General features: G+C 39.5%; 1 protein-coding gene across 2 annotated transcripts in view; it reads right to left on the reverse strand.

Annotated features, from left to right (window-relative positions):
* Positions 1-304: 304 nt before the first annotated feature.
* APBA1 (amyloid beta precursor protein binding family A member 1) overlaps positions 305-21,044 on the reverse strand; it is a gene marked incomplete at its 5' end in the record, with an annotated part of 37,463 nt that continues 16,723 nt past the window's right edge. Inside the window, 9 exons of one of the 2 annotated variants that reach the window (XM_082497609.1) lie at positions 305-586; positions 1,968-2,108; positions 2,776-2,895; positions 6,780-6,992; positions 7,801-7,980; positions 11,925-12,110; positions 12,701-12,787; positions 13,893-13,925; positions 19,198-19,343. In XM_082497609.1, the coding sequence (XP_082353735.1) occupies positions 515-586; positions 1,968-2,108; positions 2,776-2,895; positions 6,780-6,992; positions 7,801-7,980; positions 11,925-12,110; positions 12,701-12,787; positions 13,893-13,925; positions 19,198-19,343 (1,178 nt within the window). In that variant the 3' untranslated portion in view covers positions 305-514. The remainder of the gene's footprint in view (positions 587-1,967; positions 2,109-2,775; positions 2,896-6,779; positions 6,993-7,800; positions 7,981-11,924; positions 12,111-12,700; positions 12,788-13,892; positions 13,926-19,197; positions 19,344-21,044) is intronic. The other variant, XM_082497608.1, reaches the window with a different exon arrangement.

The raw sequence follows: 21,044 nt of genomic DNA on the forward strand, positions 1-21,044 counted from the left end.
CCTGTGGGAAAATAGGGCAAGAAAAGCAAAGTCACATGCAGGATATCCAAGAGAACATTTTGCACCCTATACTTTTATCTGTTTGGTAAAGACATCTTCCATTCAGCAGCATTAAATTTAGTCAAGTTTACTATAATTTGTCAAATTATAGTTACAAAAATAAAACTGATTATGTAGCATGAAGCAGAGTTAATCTTCTTTGTGAATCCTGCTGTGAACAATGCTGCTGTTATTTTCCTGTTTTGCATGGGGAACTGCATGAAGTTTCACTTGTAAGAAGATGCAACCAAAATAGTCCCATAGATATATTTTGCCCCTTCCCAAAATACAGGAAAATGGTGGGGAGAAGAGGAAAAAGGGAGGGAGAAGAGAGACACTGTGTTTGTGTCGGGGGGGGGGGTGGGGGGGTGGGGGAGAGAAATGTCTCTGCAGACACAGAAATGCAGCACTAGAAAGACAAGCACTAATGAGGAAAAACATCCTCCATGCACATTGTGATGGTGAGGTGTCGGCTTTAGATGTAAACTGGTTGCTCTTGCGCAGTCAACAGTCTGTACATGGCAGCTGGCATAGTCTTCATATGAATCTAGAGGAAATACAACAAGTTAATCAATGTTCCTAACATGCACGCTACAACACAGGATTAGTGGAGAAAGTAGCTAAGGTCATACAGGACAGAAGGGAAAGGTAAAACTTGAGCGTCTTCATGCCCTTGTTGAAGTACTGCTTTATTATTATGGAACAGTATGTTTAGTATCAATGAACCATCTAAAATTGTGAACACTTCCTATTTTCCGATTAGTGTTCTTCTAAAACATAGGACAACTTCGGATAAATAATAAAAGAAATGGTGTGTTGGCTTGCTCTCACTTTGACTTTCCAGATTTGAATAGCAACAGACTAATAGAGGTAGAATCACAGAATTATCAAACAGTTTGAGCTGGAAGGGATCTATGAAGATCATCTAGTCTAACCCTCCTGTTGCGGGCAGAGACATCTTTCACTAGATCAAGTTGCTCAAAGCCCCGTCCAACCTGACTTTGAACAAGTCCAGGGATGGGACATCCACAACTTCTCTGGCAATCCTGTTCCAGTGTCTCACCACTCTCATCATAAAAAAATTTCTTACTTATGCACAATCTAAATCTACCCTCTTTCAGTTTAATACCATTGTCCCTTGTCCTGTCACTGCAGGCCCTGGTAAAAAGTCTCTTTCCATCTTTCTTAAGAACCCCCTTTATATATTGGAAAGCTGCAATAAGGTCTCCCCAGCGCTGTCTCTTCTTCAGGCTGAACAACCCCAACTCTCTCAGCCTTTCTTTGTAGGAGAAGTGTTCCAGCCCTCTGATCATTTTTGTGGCCCTCCTCTGGACCTGCTCCTATAGGTCCACATCCTTCTTATGTTAAGAACTCCAGAGCTGCAGTACTCCAGGTGGGGTCTCACCAGAGTGGAGTAGAGGGGAAGAATCTCCTCCCTCAACCTGCTGCCACACTTCTTTTGATGCAGCCCAGGATACAGTTAGCTTGCTGTGCTGCAAGCACATGTTGCTGGCTCCTGTCCAGCTTTTCATCCATCAGTACACCCAAGTCCTTCTCCACAGGGCTGCTCTCAATGCATTCATCCCCCAGCCTGTACTGATACTGGGGATTGCCCAGACCCAGGTGCAGGATCCTGCACTTGGCCTTGTTGATCACATGGGTCACATGGGCTCTCCTTTCAAGCCTGTCAAGGTCCCTCTAGTGGCATCCCTTTTGTCAAGCTTATCAACTACACCACTGAGCTTGGTGTCATCTGCAAACTTGCTGAAGGTGCACTCAATCTCACTATCTATGTTATTGATGAAGATATTAAAATGTACTGGTCCCAATATGGTCCCTTGAGGGACACAACTTGTTACTGGTTTCATTTGTTACTGGTAATGGCGATGAACTATGTCATACTGCCTAGACACATTGCCTCCTCTTACCTCACCAACAGCGTTTGAGAGAATGTGAACAATTTTCTCATGGGGTGTTGCTACAACACTCTGTCCATTGATTTCAATGATCCGATGGCCCACACGCACACCTCCTCGCTCTGCTATGCCTCCTCTCATAAGGCTACAGATCTGTAAGAGAAAGGACAAATTTATCAGGGCCTGGCTAAGGAACAGAGGCCTTACATTACTCATTTTTGCCTATAAGCTGTAAATCAGCATTTAAACACAGAGGCTTGCAACAAATTCTAAAATGTAATCCATCACTGAATCAAAGTTAAATTTGTTAGTGACAAATAACTTCTGGATATTCTCTTCCAAGAGCAGAACAAACTGTCAGCAAAGGCTGTTTATGTTGTACATCTCATGTCCTGCTGCTTGGAAATTTAAGAGCGAAAGAAGGACCACAGTTTAACAATGTCCAGGATGCAGATGCCTTACAACAGAACAGGTTAAGAACAGTCTTTTACTTTTGAGATCATGCAATGGCTTGGTTAGAGACATGAATGACACAGACTGAAAACAGCCTCTGCTACACATTTTTGTTTCTCTGACCTAAAACAGCTTTTCAGTTCCTCTGGCTGACTCTGAAGTTGTCAAGTAAGTAAAGTCAAAGAAAAAAAAAATTACTCTGATTAACTCAAGCTTTTTTATCTTAGACTTAACACACGTACAAAGTCCTGCTTGCTGTAAGGGAGAAAATGGCAGCTTCCCCCTTCCCACATTGAAACTTAGCAAAAAATGGATAAAAAGTTTGAGGTCCATTAAAACTTAATCAGAGAGTGTGGAAGCTACTTACAATCCCATTCTGCACACTGAAGCCCAGCTGATATCTGAGGTCCGGTCTCCTGATCAAGACTGTGGTTACCGGAGGACACCTAACTATGTTCAGTTTAACTCGGGCCTGGTTTTTCAAACCCTGCAAAAAGAAATCACCATGAAAAATGCTGGCAAAGATAAGAGTGAATCATTTAACATAAGCACTGGGGGGAAGAGGGGGGAAGTGTTAAAATCTTGACGTGGGAACAGCCCTGAATGAGCAGCTCTTTGCATTGTAACAGAACCTGATCACCGAATGCCACACACGGATGCCACATATCAGAATATTTAGTGAAACAAGTGATAAAATACCAATTTTTTTCTTGCCAAGAAGCTGACACAGTTGTTTAAAGAAAACCAGCTTCCTGCCGGCAATTTCTTCATTTGATAGCACAAATCATGTATAAAAAGAATATTAAACAGGTCTGTGCAGCTCACCAAAAAAGCCAATGACTGTGGATGGGAAACAAAATTTTAAATAAGTAGCTAAGGTAGCTACAAATACATAGCTTCCCTAATAAGATATATTCAATTCTGTCAAGCAAACGGCAGGTCCTGCTCATATCATGCTTGTATAAGCAGTGCTCCTAATTTCCGTTCCTCCTACCTTCTAAACAAGTTATATCACATTTATCATTAATTCCTCGCTACCACAAGAAATTGAAGGAGGAAAATTTATTTTTACTGTCAGGGTGGTAAAACACTGGAGCAGATTACCCACAGAGGTTATACAGTGTCCAACGCTGGACTTATTTAAACCCCAGTGGGCACAGTGCTAAGCAACCTGCTCTACTTTGAACCAAGTTGGTGTAGACCAGCTCCAGCGGTGACTGCCAGCCTCAGAGACTCTGTGATTGTATGTCTTCATTAAAACTCAAATGTAAAAATGTAGCTAACTGCAATCTGACCCCTTGTACAACTTCAAGTATTCAGACCTCTTGGAGTTTAAGATATTTTTCTGAAATGCTTCATTCACACAAAGGATTAGCCATAAACAAATACATAAATAAAATCCACATAAAGAAAAGCTCTATAAAGAACACAGCAACTTCCATCTTACTTACTACAACACCTACCATTTCCATACCTACTTCTGAATTTTTTTATATGCAAAATTGAAATATGGGTCCCACCGCAACTGACAGGTGTCTGACGCTGACTTCAAAAGGTTAATTCTGAAAATACTTCCTACTATAGCTAAGGTAATACACTGAAGTCTCTACATCCAGTTTACTGCTGCTGATTCCATTGAGCTAAACTCTAGATTCAGCAGAGACTTGAATAACTAGACTGGCATCCTGCCAAGGTGAACTGCCTTAGAGTCTGTTTTCTTGTCGTGTTCCTTAAAGTGGATGCAATCACCACACGGGAAACAGGTGCCCTCACTTCCACCCAGTGCTGAGCTCAGCTTGGCTCAGTATTGAAAGTGGCTCTAGGAGAATGGGTGTGTGAGCACAAAATGACAAAGCACATGGCTGCGCGAACTGCCTCTACTCCAGTCTCAGCAGAAAGAAGGTCCGAACGCCATTTCTTCCATGGCTATGGGACACCTCCACTCCGGTGAGGAGTTAGCAGCACACCACACACACTCAAGGACTATTCATCTTCTATAGGCAGGTCAACAACACACGTAGTAGAAGACAACACCACATGTAGTAGAAGACAGGGACTAATCAACTGTGGGTATGATGTTTACTCAAAAGTCTGAGGGGCTTCTGCCTCAGCCTTCTAAAATCCAGGAGGGTAGGAGTCATGAATAGTACTGGAGATGGTCATTTCTATGAGGAATTTAGGTGTGTAACTTCAGCCATCTGAATTCACTCATGTTACATGCCCTCAATAGACTTGACATCATTGCACTTTTACTTCCCTGAAAAATGTGCAAGTTATTTATATGTATCCCTTGAAAAGAAAGTGATGTGGTCCCCAACAAATAATTTTCTAATTTTACAGAAAGCACATGTATTTCAAAAGTGTCTAATTTCCAGTATTATGCAGACTGGTAATATATGCCGATCAGAAACAAAACAATTGCATCATTTGACCAACTTATTTGCTTATCTAGTCCCTGAGTGTGCTTCTGATAGCCGCCAGCACCAGATGCTTGTGAAAAGGATACGTACAGCATAATACAATTAGGGAATAACCACCAAATATGGAAAGCTTCTCCTGAGCTCTGTCAGTTTGCAACTGGTTTATGGTCAATTAGCAGCAGAGATCACATCTATAATACTGAAATTATCTTATTTGAAGTGCTTGCAAGATATTCTTCTTATCTACATAATATTACCATCTCTTCATAGGAGTCCTTAAAGCATGCTAAAGAAATCTGAAATCCTGCGATATTTCTGCCACCTTTAAATACGTGCTTAGATCATTCAGTGGTATATATACTTGCTACCAGAAGTGCCATATGAACAGCTCCAGATGTATTGTTTATGAATACCTGCAAACATGCAGACTGTCTTCTCTTTAGAAAGACAAAATAAATGACTAGCAGTTCCTATGGCTACAGCAGTAAGTACCAGTGACGAAGAGAAAGGTCTGCAGAAGCTGGAAACAGCAAAGCTGGTTGTTTCTGTTTTGAGAAAGTACAGATGAGCATAATGAAACTCCGCCGGAAAAGGCTGAGAATTAGAGAAGCGTAACTCATCACAGTTTAGAAATGAAACTGATGTGGGATAGGAAACAAGTATGGCTACATGAAAAGCCTAAATTTCCAGAGAGTTTTGTTCCACTGAAGCTAGCACAAAGATATTTAATATGATTTTCTTCTCCTTCCTTCACAAATGTAAGACTGTTTTTGCCATGTTTTTAGTACGCTACACTTCCAGGCTATCATTTCTATTCACTGAATCTAAAGTGGCGGGTTCAGTGACTTAGGCATCTATTACTCATCAGATCGCAGCATTACCATTTTTGCAAACCAGAATGGGAAGCCTTTACAGCAAACATCTTATTTCAAGTATTAAGAAACTAACCCATGGGCAAAAAATAAAAATTTACTTAATAATTTTTTTTTTTACTTTGTAAGTTTACTTTGTAAATGCAAAATTTACTTTGTGATTTAAAAAAGTACAAAATACCAAAAAAAAATATTACATAATACACCTTGTTACCAGAAAGTTGCCTAAATAAATAAGTTAAGTTTAATAGTCATATTCCTAGAAATCCGAGAAGGATTTCTGTATAGTACACTACCAGCATTACATTATGTGTCTACACGGTATGATCTGCAGGAGCTCTGTGGGGCTATTTTGATAAATAAGAAAAGTCCATATAGCTTCACCTCAGACATTCCCTAATGATGCATCTTTCTAGCTCTTGAAACTCTGATATTTAAATACCTATTCCCTTGTATGCTACAGCTACCCCAAACACTGTACAGTTTCACTTGACCCACATGCTTTTTGCGGTCACATACTTTTCTGACAACTAGAAGAAAGGTCTTCTAATTAAAATACCACATTTAGCCAACTGAAGAGAAGCATCACACTTCCAAATAACTCGGGCAAAGTTTCTACAGAGGATAAGCATGTATTAAATTCAAAGTTTTAAAGTTTTAAAAATAGTTATCAACAACAACAAATAAACAAAAAAGCATCAGCTCTGTTTCAGCCAGATACTAGGAGGCATTTAAACAGTTGATATAGCCTAGGACAATATAGCCACCTGTGCCTCTTTTTGTGACATAAAATTTTAAGTGTCTTCAGATGCATATCTGGTAATATCTTCCTTCTCAACAAAACATTCTCTCGTGGAGTGGAGTTCTGTAGAGTCCTTGTCCATACAAGTAAATGGCACAGCTCACTTTCTAGGAGTCAGAAAATTTGTGTAGCATAATTCCCACTGAAGTTTAAAGATCATGAAATGGAAAGTGCTATACAAACACTTGGCAAGAATTTACTTAAGATTTCTATACTTTCTTCTCTCCTATTATGTAATCCTTTTAAAATGTATAACTTCCAGAAACGTTCTCCATACCTTTATAATGCTCTGACATGTTGAGAGTGGTAAACCAACCAAACTGGTCCCATTGATCGACATGATCTGATCCCCTATGTTCAGCTTTCCAGACTTCTCTGCTGGTCCGCCGTGCATCATGTTGGCTATGATAACTGTAGGCAAAATAGATCCCCATCCAGACTCCACAATCACTACACCTAGGATTTCTCCCTTTTGTTTTTCAATGTAAACCTGTATCATAAGAAAAAGTGTTTCAAACAAAAGCTGCTTCACACTTTTGGAACAGACAAACACCCCCCCACCCAAACATTCATATAACCAACAAACACATACCCTTCCTTATTTGCAACCTGCGTTTCTAATTCAACAGCAAAACAAAACAGGGTACACGTTTTACTACATTTCATTTGTATTGAAACATGAAATAATCAACACTACATAATATAGATTTTGCTTAGTGCGAAACACCCCTCATGACTTATTTCTGCATGTAAGCAGAGGAAACTGGAGTGGAAGAAACCCTGGTGCGATGTGCTTTGGTGGCCAAAGCTAAACAGGAAGCGATTGCAAGAGTTTATGACTGTGGACTGGAAAACCACTACCTGTGTGTTGCAGTGGTGCACTGGTTCATCTTTATTAACCAAGCGGCAAAGCCTTTCAGCAAATATGATCCTTTAAAATCAGCCACCTTCACAAACACCTGTGCCTCTACAAATTTTATATTTTTTGCTGTAACCTGTTAAATTATACATACAATTGACAATGTATGCACATACGATGTCAAACCTGTCTTTAAATTGGTAAAAAGAACACAAAGAGATGGTACATTATGTCAGTGCTGATAAATTTTGGGTTCACTGTCTGCCTTTGAAACAGAACTGATGACAGGGTGTCCTGCTTGGGAGGGTATATTCTAGGCTCACTGAGGTCATTTATAGGAAATATTAACGCTTTTCTGATTTCTGCCAGCATGGGCCTGCAACTGGTACAGAGCAGCTTAATGCTGTTACGGGGGAAAAAAAAAAAAAGAGAGACATACATCTTTGCAGTTTTCAGATTTGGAGAAGTGAATCAGGTCATCGTTGTACATGTCCTGGGTATTGAGCAAGTCACTATATTCCTTCTGGCTAAGGTCTTCTGGGTTGATTCCGTTTGCCCTCAGAAATTCCTGGTAGGCCACGCTAAATGCTTGACCTATGGACTGTGCAATCAGCTGTGCCTGTAGCAATTTGCAGAGAAGAAGAAGGAAAAAGTGAAACATTCTCATGGTCTTGTCCAGTAACACTTTCTCTGTTACAATCACACTGTAAAATGGATCATCTAGTCAAGTTGACCAATCTACAAGTCAAGTTACTGGAATCCAGTTTAAAAAAAAATATTTGTACATTAAAAATGAATTTAAAAGACCCACAAAATGTCAACATCTGGGCCATGAATCCAGCTAGGTAAGCAGGTATAAATGAGAAATATAAATAAAGCCATCCTTTCACAGGTAAGAACTGCCAATATAAATGTAAAGGTATACCACTGCAGTGACTGTAGCTTGCACCTACAATTCTTCCCACATGTGCAGCTACCAGGTGGCTCTCCCTTCTAGTAGAGGCAATGCCATTCTCTGACAAGCCAGCAGTGAAAATGAAAATGTCTGCTAGAAAACACACAACCACATTCAAGAGGATATTTCCTCCTTTTCTTACCCTTCTTAAAACCATCACGTCCATATCGGCTGTTCCTACCTCAGTCTCAGATGAAACAGGAAAAGGGCAGCAACTAGTGACTGGATCATAGAATGGTTTAGGTTGGAAAGGACCTTGAAGATCATCGAGTTCCAACCCCCCTGCCACAGACAGGGACACCTCCCACTAGACCAGGTTACACAAGACCACATCCAGCCTGGCCTTGAACACCTCCAGGGATGGGGCCTCAACAACCTCTCTGGGCAACCTGTTCCAGTGCCTCACCACCCTCAAAGTGAAAAATTTCTTCCTAATGTTTAATCTGAACCTGCCCTCTTCCAGTTTAAAGCCATTCCCCCTCGTCCTATCGCTACATGCCCTTGTAAAAAGTCCTTCCCCAGCTCTCCTGTAGGCCCCCTTTAGGTACCGGAAGGCCGCAATAAAATCTCCCTGGAGCCTTCTCTTCTCCAGGCTGAACAGCCCCAACTCTTTCAGCCTCTCCTCTCCTCTCCTGGATCTTCAATGGATCCAGCCATTGAAGTGACTGGAAATGGTCACGCACATCTCCTTCTCCACCCTGCTACCCCTTTCAACTTCTCTCCTCTATATTTCTTGTTTCCTTCCCTCCAACTCCTATGACTCTGCCAGTTCCCTGCCCCTTTCCTTCTCAGCCTGTCCTTTGTGTACACCCTCTTCCACATGCAGCTTCCTGTAGCCTTCTCTGCGCCTAAAGCCACCAAATACACCACTTGCTACACTGCAATGCTCCCACCATGAGCTGTTCCACAGCTGCAGCAGTGTGAGAGAAATCGGGCACGAGCCAGACACAGGGAAAGCCCTGTGTCATGCAAGGTGGGGGATGCAGCTGCAAACAGCAGACCAGAGGGGTGCCTCCCTTTGAGGGAATGATCATGGTTAGTATGAGACAGGTAACAGAAGAGCAGCACAGCACGCTGCACAGTACTTGCTGTGCATAACCAGAGCGATATGTGCAGTAAGCACTGTGCAACGCGCGGTAAGCACTGTGCAGTGCACAGGAGTTGGCCACGATGTGTATTGAGACAGTCCCTTGGAGCACAATGCTGTCTGTGGCAAAGGGAGGGAGGAGATGAGGAGAACTCCACAGCTGACAACATTGGCCCTGGGGAGTGCTAGTGATGAATGAATACTGCTGAGGCGTATTTTTATACAGCCTAGGAGATACATTTAAAGTCCAGTTTAGTCCCTAATATAAAGGAAACATTCCCAACCCTGAAGTAAAAAGTTGATCATATCTTAAAGTAGCTCAAGCTTTAAGCACTAAACCTTTTAATGAGAATTGCATGATTGCTGCTGCTGAAAAGGCCAACGTCTACACTGGCAGCATTTTGCCAATGCTCAGATCAACCCAGTTTTGACAGCAAGAAAAAGACAGAAAGAAAATGGGAAAACTACACCTCCATAGCTCAGAACCGAGGTGAGGAGACACGTGCAGACTTTACATTCATACACATGTATCTTCTCTCCAAGAAGAGATCAACCCCCATTTAGACACACAGCATTTGGACACATCACTAGGGTTCGGCTCATTTGAAGATCCAGCTCTAAATACAGTTGAAAATGTGGTGCTGTCCTCCTTAGATAAGGACTCTTCCAAGGAGAAACACATTCTGGCCAACACTTGCTTGAGGGCTTACAGTTTCTGAGTCAGTTACTGGGTAAATTCTACTAAATACCCAGCTGTCCCAGAAGAAGAAAAGGTGTCAATGAGTTTTACAGATGAATTTAGTAATATAAACAGGCTGTACTACTGCACTGGATGTACCGTATCTTTGAAGCTGCCACCTCCTTGCTGCTAACAGGTACTACAAAATTTCCTTTCTAACTCTTTCTTAGTCATTTGGGTATTCAAGATAACTTTTGCAAGCTACTTGTGAACTATACCATGGACTAAGGAGAGCTGATAAAATTTCCTGCAATTTCTCAACATATTTTCACATCACTGAGCAATGCTTTTACCGGATCTACAGGCTTGTACTTTCCAAGCCAATATCTAGTGGCATAGTGAGGCATCTGACACAAATATGGGCTGATTCAAACCAACCACTGAAAGTAATGTCAGTGATCCCCAAAAGGAAGCACAGATTCCAGCTAGCCAAAGTATTAATAGCAGCCTGGGAAACAGATCCAGGAAATCTGGACCATAGTCAGACCACACATGCTGAAGGAAAAGAGGCGCCAGCCTCTGGCATCTGACAGTTAGATTTTTGCTTTTTCAACTGGCCAGTAAGACAGCTGGCAGTGTCCAAACTTGTGACTAGAAATACAGGAACAGCAGCCTCAAAGTGGGCAGCATATCAAGTGATAGTAAGACAAAAAAATATTGGCTATTATCTTTATTTTCCCACCAGTTTCTTGAAAGGCTCTGCAATACCGGCTTACATGTTATTTTGGGGGTAAAAAAAGCCCACAATTCTTTATGTTCTCTGTCAAGATTTTGGTAGAGGATTACTTCTGTCAGTGCTCTTGTCCTTACTTTTTAACCTCAGCAGTGGGTCATATATGTACATTCATCTGCAACCAGATGAATATATCCCCACATGGCTTTAGAACAGCTTCATCATGATGTAAAATCAGCTGCTTATTGAAGAAAACCGTCCCATCTCGAAGTCCTTGCTGATACACTGTAGAGTGGACGGTATTTGAGGATTTTATAAGAAACTGATATTTTCACCTTATGTCTCTTAAGCAATGCTCTGCTATTTGGAGGTCTTAGAACTGAGATTTTTTACTTTTTCCAAATTATGAGGGCTAACTTGATTATAATCCTGGCAACTACATATCTAGCCACTTCAGTCTGTTATGTTTGATTTTACTTTTCAGTTTCTGAGCTTTAAAAGCACATAAAGTCAGCAAGTTATGCACACTGATTGTGAAGACAGGATGTCAAGTCCTACATAACTCAGTAACTTGCATCATAGACTAAAATTTACTCAGCTGCGTCTCTATTCAGCATACTTTGGGATTGCTGGAATTACCAACTTTCTTTGCTGGCTTTTTGATGTGATGTCAGCAACTACTCCCCAGCCTAAATTTCCTCCTCCTCAAAAAAAAGACAAAATCACCTTTCTTGTCTGTATCAGTGATCCTTGATGCAATACTTGGGATTAGAATTTCCCTAGGAAAACAAGCATCTCTGATAGACTTTCACTCTAACATGCAGAATCTGAGCTGGTATTTGTAAGATGTGGCAACTGGACCCTCTTTCATTGTTACTGGAAGCTTAAACATTGAAGGAGCTTTAAATGGGAAGCATTTCTATAAACATCAATTTTGTGAGTAAAATGTCAGGTCCAAACATGCAAATAGAAGGCAAGTTCCTCTGCTTAGATGAAATATCTGGTTGCAATTAATGAACAAGCAGGACCACTTGCTATAGACTTCAAGCCTGCCAAAACGTGCTTACATTTCCATCCCTAGAAAATTACAAGACAGAGTAATTCCTTACATCCTCCGACTCAAAGACATGGCAAATCATTTTGTACTGCCTCTTTCCATCTTGGGAAGGGTGAGATGCTTCCACATTATCCTGGGAGTTAGACCGTGGCATTCGCCTACGAGCCATCAAAACAACTATGTTTCCTATATCTGCAATGTAAGAAATGGTCCTCAGGGGATGATCCATCATGGTTTCCTGGAGAATACAAAAAACAACATGAGCAGCTGTTTCCACAAAGTTCTTATTGCACACGTAGTATTATGAAAACAACAAATGACAATATAAGACCTTTGTGAAGTGAAATCTGTAATATCTGTTATGCATGAAGGGAGACGCCAAAATAGAAAACAAGAGCTTCACTTTCCAAAAGTAAAGCAAAAAGCAAGTTTTGCAAATTAAAGTTGTGTGTTCTGTGGAAAAGCACATAAGGAACTCACTATCAGAACCTGAATATGCTCGGCATGTATATGCAAAGGGCTACGAACTTCAAATTATCACAACCAATCATTTTGGGCTACTCTGGGCACAATCAATACTTGATGCATCACAGCTTGTAGGAAATGAGTTGACTGCAATTAACCGCAAATTCTAATCATTTCTACAGTCAGACACACAAGAGTAACTGCATGTATGACATGGTTCTTGAGCATGGATTTCTTACTAGGAAATCCTGAAGGGAAATACAAAGTGCCAGCACTTTTTGAAGAACAAATTTTGGCAGGTAGGTCAAAGTCTATTTCAGTAGCTTTCTACTACAATACTGACAAAAGCATCTTTGTCTATACCTGTGTGTCTGCATTCAGTACTTTTATTCTCTGTGTAGAAATGAAGAGGTCCACTTCAGTCATGGGTTGCGATTCACCTTCTGGAGCCTGCAAATAAATGGATTAGAGTCAAATGAGCCCACTAGGTAATATACTTACCAATGATGTTAGCTCATGAACAGAGGCGCACTAAGACACAGTCACCAGAACAGCAATGCAAGATAGGGTATTAGACTGCAGAAGCTAAAGATAAACACAAAGATATGGAAACTATATACATATATGTGAAAGTGAATTGGATATTATTTGAAAAATTGTTAACCCCATAAGAGCTTCCCTGATATTTTTCCTGATTCAGTAAAATTATACCTGACTGCAACATAAACTATATGAAGAATTCATGAAAATCAAAATGATTCTCCCGTTTTCTCCACACTATGAATCCCACTTCCAAGTAGGTTTTTCACACAAGCCATAGAAAGGTCTAACATTACCTCTTGCCTGAGGAATTTCTATAGGGGCTAACAGTGACTGCCAAGACCAATGGAAAAACCTGTACCATGGGTGGGTACAGTTTAAGCAATTCATAATGCGGTTCTGGTAAGAAGACCTTCACAGTCAGACAACATACTATTCAAGCACTAACCCACTTTAGAAGTCATATTTTGTTAACAGAAAGCAAACACTTGTAATTTTTTTAAAAATTAGATTTGTTAAAAGATACTTAAAAACTCCATAAACAAAACCTATTACAAAGATGAGTCAATCTCAGCATATTACTGTGTGTATATACATAATTTTTTTCTTTTTTGCATCCAGCAATTTGACACATCTGTGAATTAAACAAAGCACTCTTACAGAAAGATAAAATAAAATAAAAAGATTTAATTTTAATCTATCATTTCACAGAGTTAAAACCTTTGCCATGTCAGCCCTGATTCTTTAGTAAGCATTTTGGGTACTGCCTGTAACCATTTGATAAATCCAATCTTTATTTCTAACATGAAATGGCTAATGACAAGCAACAAAAAAAGGCCAATCAGGCAACTGATTTTTGAGAAATGTCAACTTGTATGGTAGCTCAGAAATAAATCTCAAAAAAAATTTGCTGGATGCAGAAAATAAAAGCATAAAATAAAAAAGAAAGGCAAAGAACCCTCCCAGAAAACAAAAGAACAGGCATAACATCAAGCTGATGGAGTTTGTACTGCACCTTCTTCCTGCTTTTGGCTAATTTCTGGGCCATCTGCTTAGCATGGAACAAACAGAGACAGGAGAAGAGTTAGAAAAGAACTTACAGAGACTCCAAGTCAAGCAGGAATCTGCAGGCTAATGCCAGGGCTCACAGACCATTAGCTGTTCTAAATTAACCCCTGCTCAGATTATTTTCCTCCTTTTCTTTTTGGCTTAAAAAAAAAAAAATTAAAATTCCAACTTTAGCACAATTACTTTTAAAAATGAAAAGAAATTGCACCAAGAGTCAGGAAGAATACAAAAAGATTTAAATTTTTTTCTTCATTTAAAATGTTACTTCCAACAAATATGGGGGGGGTGTTAAGACATAAAAACAGACCTTCCCCTGATTTACAGCATTGTAAACCATAAGGTTACTTCTTTTGAAGCAACACCTGTGTAAAAGGTGAGAGAAGAATCATGACCATTATTATTCCAGCTTTTTTGGATGTAAAGACTTTAGATTCAAGTTTTCTAATGCTCTCAAACTCAAAAACGGTCTTCCCTAAAACTATGCTACTTTTTCCTGAAAAAACAAAATGACAGAAGGTAATTTTCACTTCCATTTTCTTCTCCTTCTGTGCAAATATCTTCCTACCAATGTTAGCATTACATATCTGGACAACAGATTTTCCTGTGACACCTGCACAAAGATACGTCCATACTATCATGTTTTTTCAAGAAGGCAGCGGAGCACGTACTTCAGTTCCACAAACACATGAAAACTGGTCTCTTGTCACCAAGTAGTTTAATTGTTTTTCACCCAGAGATATATCAATTAATTGCAACAAACTGATTCCTTATGTGCTACTACTGTGGCAACAATAATAACACAAATAAGCATCAGTCTTGCTTATTATCTTAATTCAAACCAAGGTGAACTGAACGTACAGACCTGCTTACTGAAGAAATGCAATACTCACCAGGCTGGCAGATATCCTTTTACTTCCAACAGCAACAGCCTCTTAACTAATTAAATTAACAGGTGTCCTTACTGTGGGAAGGAGGCTTACTATTACAGGCTTCATAAAGATTCATGGCTAACTACTTTTATGAAGAAAAAACAGGAGGCCTGAATCACAAGCTGCATCAAACATTTTATGCTGATGCTCACAACTTACATCTGTCAAGTTTCATCTAAACAAATCTGAAAGCAGCTGCTGAACCTTTAGACCATGCTGCTTATTTACAAATAGAAATACTCTCACACCAGCTTTTAATCACCTTTTTCAAACTAAGAAATACTTCATAGCCTGGTGATTGCAAAGTATTGCAAAAGCAATTAGAACTGCCTCATGCTGCAGGCTCTTCATTACATTAATATTAATTTACATTAGTACTCAGAAATAACATACTCATCAACAGCTGCCTGACATACACTGGGCAAGGGGGAGACACTCGTGAGTTAAAGCATTTAAAGTGCTTTCCAAAATCAAGCTCCCCTTCAGACAATTTTCCCACCTTCCCAAACTTTACAGAGCGATGGACTTCACAAAAGAAGAAAAGCACAGGCCAAAAAGAAATAAAAGGGGGAAAAAAATCATTGAGCTTGAGGTTTACAACGCAGAATCAAAGATTCTTCAAAATACACTATCATTCAATTTATTGAAAACTCTGCTCCTGTAATGGAAGCATCTGGTCTTACTGGTATTTTAATTTTTTGAAGAATGACTTTCAAATATTTCATAAAACTAAGGCAATGACATGGAACAACCAATTTTAATAAGAGATTTAACACTGCACAGAAATGTCATAAAAGAAGTTATAGTCCACGAAAAAAGAACAAATTAGTATAATTCTATGCAAGACGCTTTATCAGATAAATCCTCTTTATCAAATTATTTTGATAATTTAGATCAAAGGATTCTTTCTATATTCTTAGAAAAAACAGAAACTACCTAATCTAAACAAAATATTATTATTTTTTAAATATACAGACTCCAGGTTTTTCATTTAAGGTAAATGAAATGTAACTATGCAGCTAGTACACATTCTAGTATACATTTAACATTTCCAAAATTATAAATTGTTAAAAATTAGCAAGCTTCCACTTTTGCTACAGCGATGTCTCAAATATACTCAGCCCATTTAACCTCTACAAAAAATACTGCAACTCAGTGAACACCCAGACGACACTGAGTAAACAAAATGTGCAGAGTATTAAACTATTTCCACATATGGTTTCTATCTTAATCACATTCAGTAATTAAAATAGTTGTTATCTAAAAAATGTTCAAACCTGCCACACAGCTTAAATCTGCTGATGAAAAATCAGAATGAAAGTTAATTGTTAGTTCACATTTGAAATTCACAGATCAGCTGTGAATTGTAACCACAAACACCAACTTTTTTACTGTTACAAGTACTATGGATCCACTCCAAGTAAAATGTGAAAAGATATTTCTTTCTATGGTATCTGAAGAAACGAGACTGCGTTCTGAAAGTGGTGAAATACCTTTTCTATTAGCAAAAGTACCTCCTAGTGGACATATGAAATAACTACGTTTGACAAATGCCTTCAAACCAGTGTATCTGTTTTAACATAGTTGGACTTCACAGAGATGAATGCCTAAGCAAGAACCCCCCCAACTCTTGCACTTTTAACTGAAGAGATACATGTTTAAAGAAGTAGCATGGAGAACTGTTTTCAAAATCTGTTCGTATTTTAAATGAATGAATATGTGGCCTGAAGGATCTGCTAAAAGGAATCATTATAGGGATTATTGTATTCAAAAAGAACAGACTCACACAGAAGCTATGTGTACACACTGGGCCTTAAACAAACCTCTTCCCCCCCTTTTTCATGCTCTTAACTTCAAGTCTGCAGAGTTTAAAAAGCTCGTTCTTAATTCATAACCTTTGTTTTCCTTAACTGCAGAGAAATGTTTCACATGCAACATCTAACACACTCTAAAACCAAAAATGAGTAGGGCACAATTATTACAGTCATTGTACGAGCTATAATATGTTATATATTTGGGCTGAAGGCTATCTTATGCAGTGACGAATCCAGCAACAGGAACTCCATCTGTCATAATGAATTTCTCACTAAAAAGTTTATCTTTAATGGCAATCAGACACAAAACCAGCCAAAACCAATCCTAATAAATCAATGACCCTAAGGCACAGGGAGGTATGTTTACATTGCCTGAGCTTCACCTAGGAGCAGAAAAGCGGTATCTGTCAAAGAACTGTAACAACGGTATTGTGTGCCACACAGTAAGCCAACTATTTTCTGAAATACACGTAGTTTCAGAAAATTCTGCACACAAGCGAGAGTTTTACCAGGTCAACAACAATTCAACTACTTGGGCCTTCACCCTGAGACAAATTTACTACAATCAAGAATACACATGCCTGACAATTTATATGGATGTATACATTATATGAGTGAAACGAGCTAAACAGATTTCTTCTGGTTTGAGGCATTGCAGTGTTGAGGCATAACAGAATCCTCAGAAAGAACGTTATTTTGTTAATGAACTTTTAAGAAACACATTTGGTATCAAAGAAAGATTCTACACTCTTATACCTCATAGACCCGCTTTGAATCAATTCTGTAACAGTTTTCTCTAATACTTCCCTTCAATCTTTGTCTATTGTGTACTCCCACGCAAGCTTCACCTCTGAGGTGCAAACTTCCTGCCCAGCTCCACACACAAGTTCAACTCCTGATACTAGTTTTCTGTGACAGCTGGTGCTAATTTTTCCTTTCAGCCTCCAGTGATGCATCCGTCCTAGATTCAGCCTCCAGTAATGCATCCATCCTAGATCCAGCCTCACTGAAGCCCTTATTTCTCTCCCTTCTCTATCTTACCTGTAGTTTCCTGTGCATTCAAATCAGACAACTTTTCTACCGTGCGGCCAAGCATCAGGGAAGAACACACAGGGACTACCAAACAGATAGGCACAGTCTTACTTGCACCCAGAGCAGGAAAGAAGCAGACTCTGTAAGAGAAATTTTCCACTGTAGCTTTGGGAAGAACCCACCAAGACCTGCCAGGGTTGAGAAAGCTGAGTGAAAAATCTTTTTTAAAAATGTCACTGAATCCACATTCTCCATGAATACAGATAAATCATACTTTTGCAATAGGCTCAGTAGTTGCTTAAGTTTGTGGAAACTTCTACAGAGATGGCAGAAGACGACTTATCTGTAACAGGAAGGCTAAGGCACTGCCTCCTCTAAAATGCTAGAGTGTTAGTGATTGTCAGACACAAGGTTGTAAGAACTTCTGTGTTTGAACATCAGCAAAATTACAATTTCTGGAAGTGTAGTAATGCTTTTAGCTGGAGCTTCTCTGTGAAAGTTTCGCATACGCACTGAACACCTGACATGGAAAACATTGGAAGGAATAATAACAGTAGGAAGCATCAGCCGACCTTAATAGACAGTGCTATTGGCCTTGCTGATAACATGCTGTCTCTCTTCCTCTTTCTTTTATACAACTGCACACAGAGTCTGAGTTGGAATCCAAAATAAACTATGCAAAAGAAGAACACACAAATATTAAACTAAGGAAAACTTTCAGATGAGATCATGTTGGTTAGCTGAATTAGCAGAAGATGAAGCTGTGTGCCTACCACCCAGTCATGTTTGGGTAGCGGGTGTATTGCAGCATCCTCTACAACCCTGCAATACTTCATCCACATACCTTAACTTCAGTTGACAATATCATTGTTGTAACTTACAATACAGCAGCATGCCCATTGCTTGTTGTGGCCCGTACAGAAATCAGTGGACATTTCTGTTTTCCAAACAAACAAAGCAAACATACCAGACTCCAGGACAATTTTTTTTTCCCCATACATCTCTGTACTGTCACAGGCATTTGTTTTTCTCTTTAAATCATCTCATTAGCTGTTATATGGTGGAGAAACTAGTATTCACAGCAGAGTCTAAAATAACTGCAGAGATTACCACAGTACCAGTTTCATCAAGTGCCAAGCCAGAAGCAGCTGCAATAATTACTAGTTATACCCTAAACCTGTTTTCCCTCAACAGCCAGGTAGTAGATAACTTAGACCACCACTCACTTTGGATTGCAGCTTAGGGTACACAGCACAAGTAACATCATAAGGAATTAAAATGATCTGGTAACATTTCCTTATCAGTCTTGTTCCAAAAGCAGCATTAACCGTGATTTATTTTGCAGAAAGAGAGGTGAGGCACTTAACCTTTCTGAAACCACAGACAACCCCACATGAAAAAAGTACTACATATGGAAGAAGTTCACATCCGCAGCCTTAATGCACCCGTATGAGAAGTGGCGGGAATTATTCCTCACCTTGATCCTGCTGACAGCTTCCTGTGCCTGCATCATTCTCACATTCTTGGAGGGAGTTTTATCAGAAAGGAGTTGAGTTGAGCCCAGGTAATTGGCAGCAAAAATTATTCCATCAATTAAGTCTTCAGGATCACAAGGTCCAGGAACTGTAACACAGGAAAGCAATCACTGAACAAAATCATGCTGAACCACGGCAAAACAGCTGCACTCTGACACCTTGAGCCTCCACCTGATGGCTGCAAATCCTCCCCTAAAGTACTTCAGTTTAGCACGATGGTACGGCAACTACTACTTTCAAAGGTACAAAATACCAAGCAAATGCTCTCAACATCTCTCCAGCAAAAACTGTAATTGCTAATCCAGCCTGTCTCTCACAATAGCTCATTCTTTTGTGAGCAGGGATCATTACCCTGGAGCAAGATAATCTCTGTGGGTTTTTACTGTTATAAAGGGACAGACCCAGTTACACAGCTTGCCCCTCACCCTCCAAAACCAGCCCTGCAATTCTAAGACCAACAGTCACAAACACAAAGAGGAAGGGTTTTAATTTAATAACAGCCATCAGCCACTTGCTCTCTTGTGTGTACCTGCAGTCAGTACAACAGGCAGAGGAACCTCCTTGGGAATGCTTTACAGGTACAACACGTTTCCCCTTACCAAGAAGACTGATTCCTCCAATTAAGCAAAGTATTTTTATGCCACGGACCTTTAAAAATCATTCTTATTCTTAACAATGATATTGAGGTAAAGTATGGAGTGAAATACAAATGTTGTTAAATACACAGAGTATGGGCTCTCCTGATGGCAAAACAACTCTTAGTCCCACAGATTCTTAATGATTTGACTCCCATCAACTTCTGTGGAAAGTTATAGAGGGTGGTGAAGTCTTTAGTGCTTAACAATGCAGGTGCTTACAAAGTAGCATTTATGATCTGCAAGTGCTCTGGTGTTCAGCGATTATATCTAAGAGTTGTATATGTAAAAATGTTCCTATTTTAACACCTTGCTACATGCTGAAATTGGTGTGATCCAAAAGGGAGGCTGGTTAACTTAAGCAGCTTCTTGTTTTCTTACAAGTAAGGAAAAACAACTGATGTTCAAGACAGGTGAAAATGCAGATTGTCTTAAAGAATGCTAATGGTAAAAGTGTACAAATTTTATCACCAAAAAAACCTGTTTCTAGGTTTACCTTTTTTTTCCCCTCTAAGAACAAAGCAAAAACCCTACAATATCAGAAGGGGGATTTTATTAGTTCAAAGGGTATCTTGAGACATGAGGTGATGAGGCTTGAAGTTTAACACTACTCAGAATTACAATTTTGTTCTAATTATAACAGAAAAGATTAACAACCAGTCAGAATAAGCATGAGTAACTTTGGCCCCAAATAAATACAAGTCGTTACTACGATTTTGTTGAGAATTTTTGTAAGAATTTGTTCAGATAGTATGTATGTGGAAAACCCCCAAAATGAACAAGTCACTTTCAAGTACATGACCCAAAGAAATGGAATTTTTTCCTTAGGGAAATTTAAGCATCTGGAAGTAATGCATATTTGCACACTCTTCCAGTCCTGAAACCATACAGCATTTTAAGTGTTGCTATTTGTCACTCTACATGACAAGGCCACTTTCACCACTTCACTATAAAGGGTACAACCCCCTTTATAGTACAATTTCTCATCAAAACACAAAAAACATAAATATAGGCTGACAAAGGCGTAGATAAGACTCCCAGAAGGAAGCATATTAAAACCAAAAAAGGTACACGCTCTATTTTCATCAGAGGCAAACACACAGATAGCACTGCTTTTTATAAGACCCCCTACATTTATAACCTCCAAAAATGAA

The sequence above is a fragment of the Vanellus vanellus genome (genome assembly GCF_965231255.1).
Source record: "Vanellus vanellus genome assembly, chromosome: Z".
Classification (NCBI taxonomy): Eukaryota; Metazoa; Chordata; class Aves; order Charadriiformes; family Charadriidae; genus Vanellus; species Vanellus vanellus.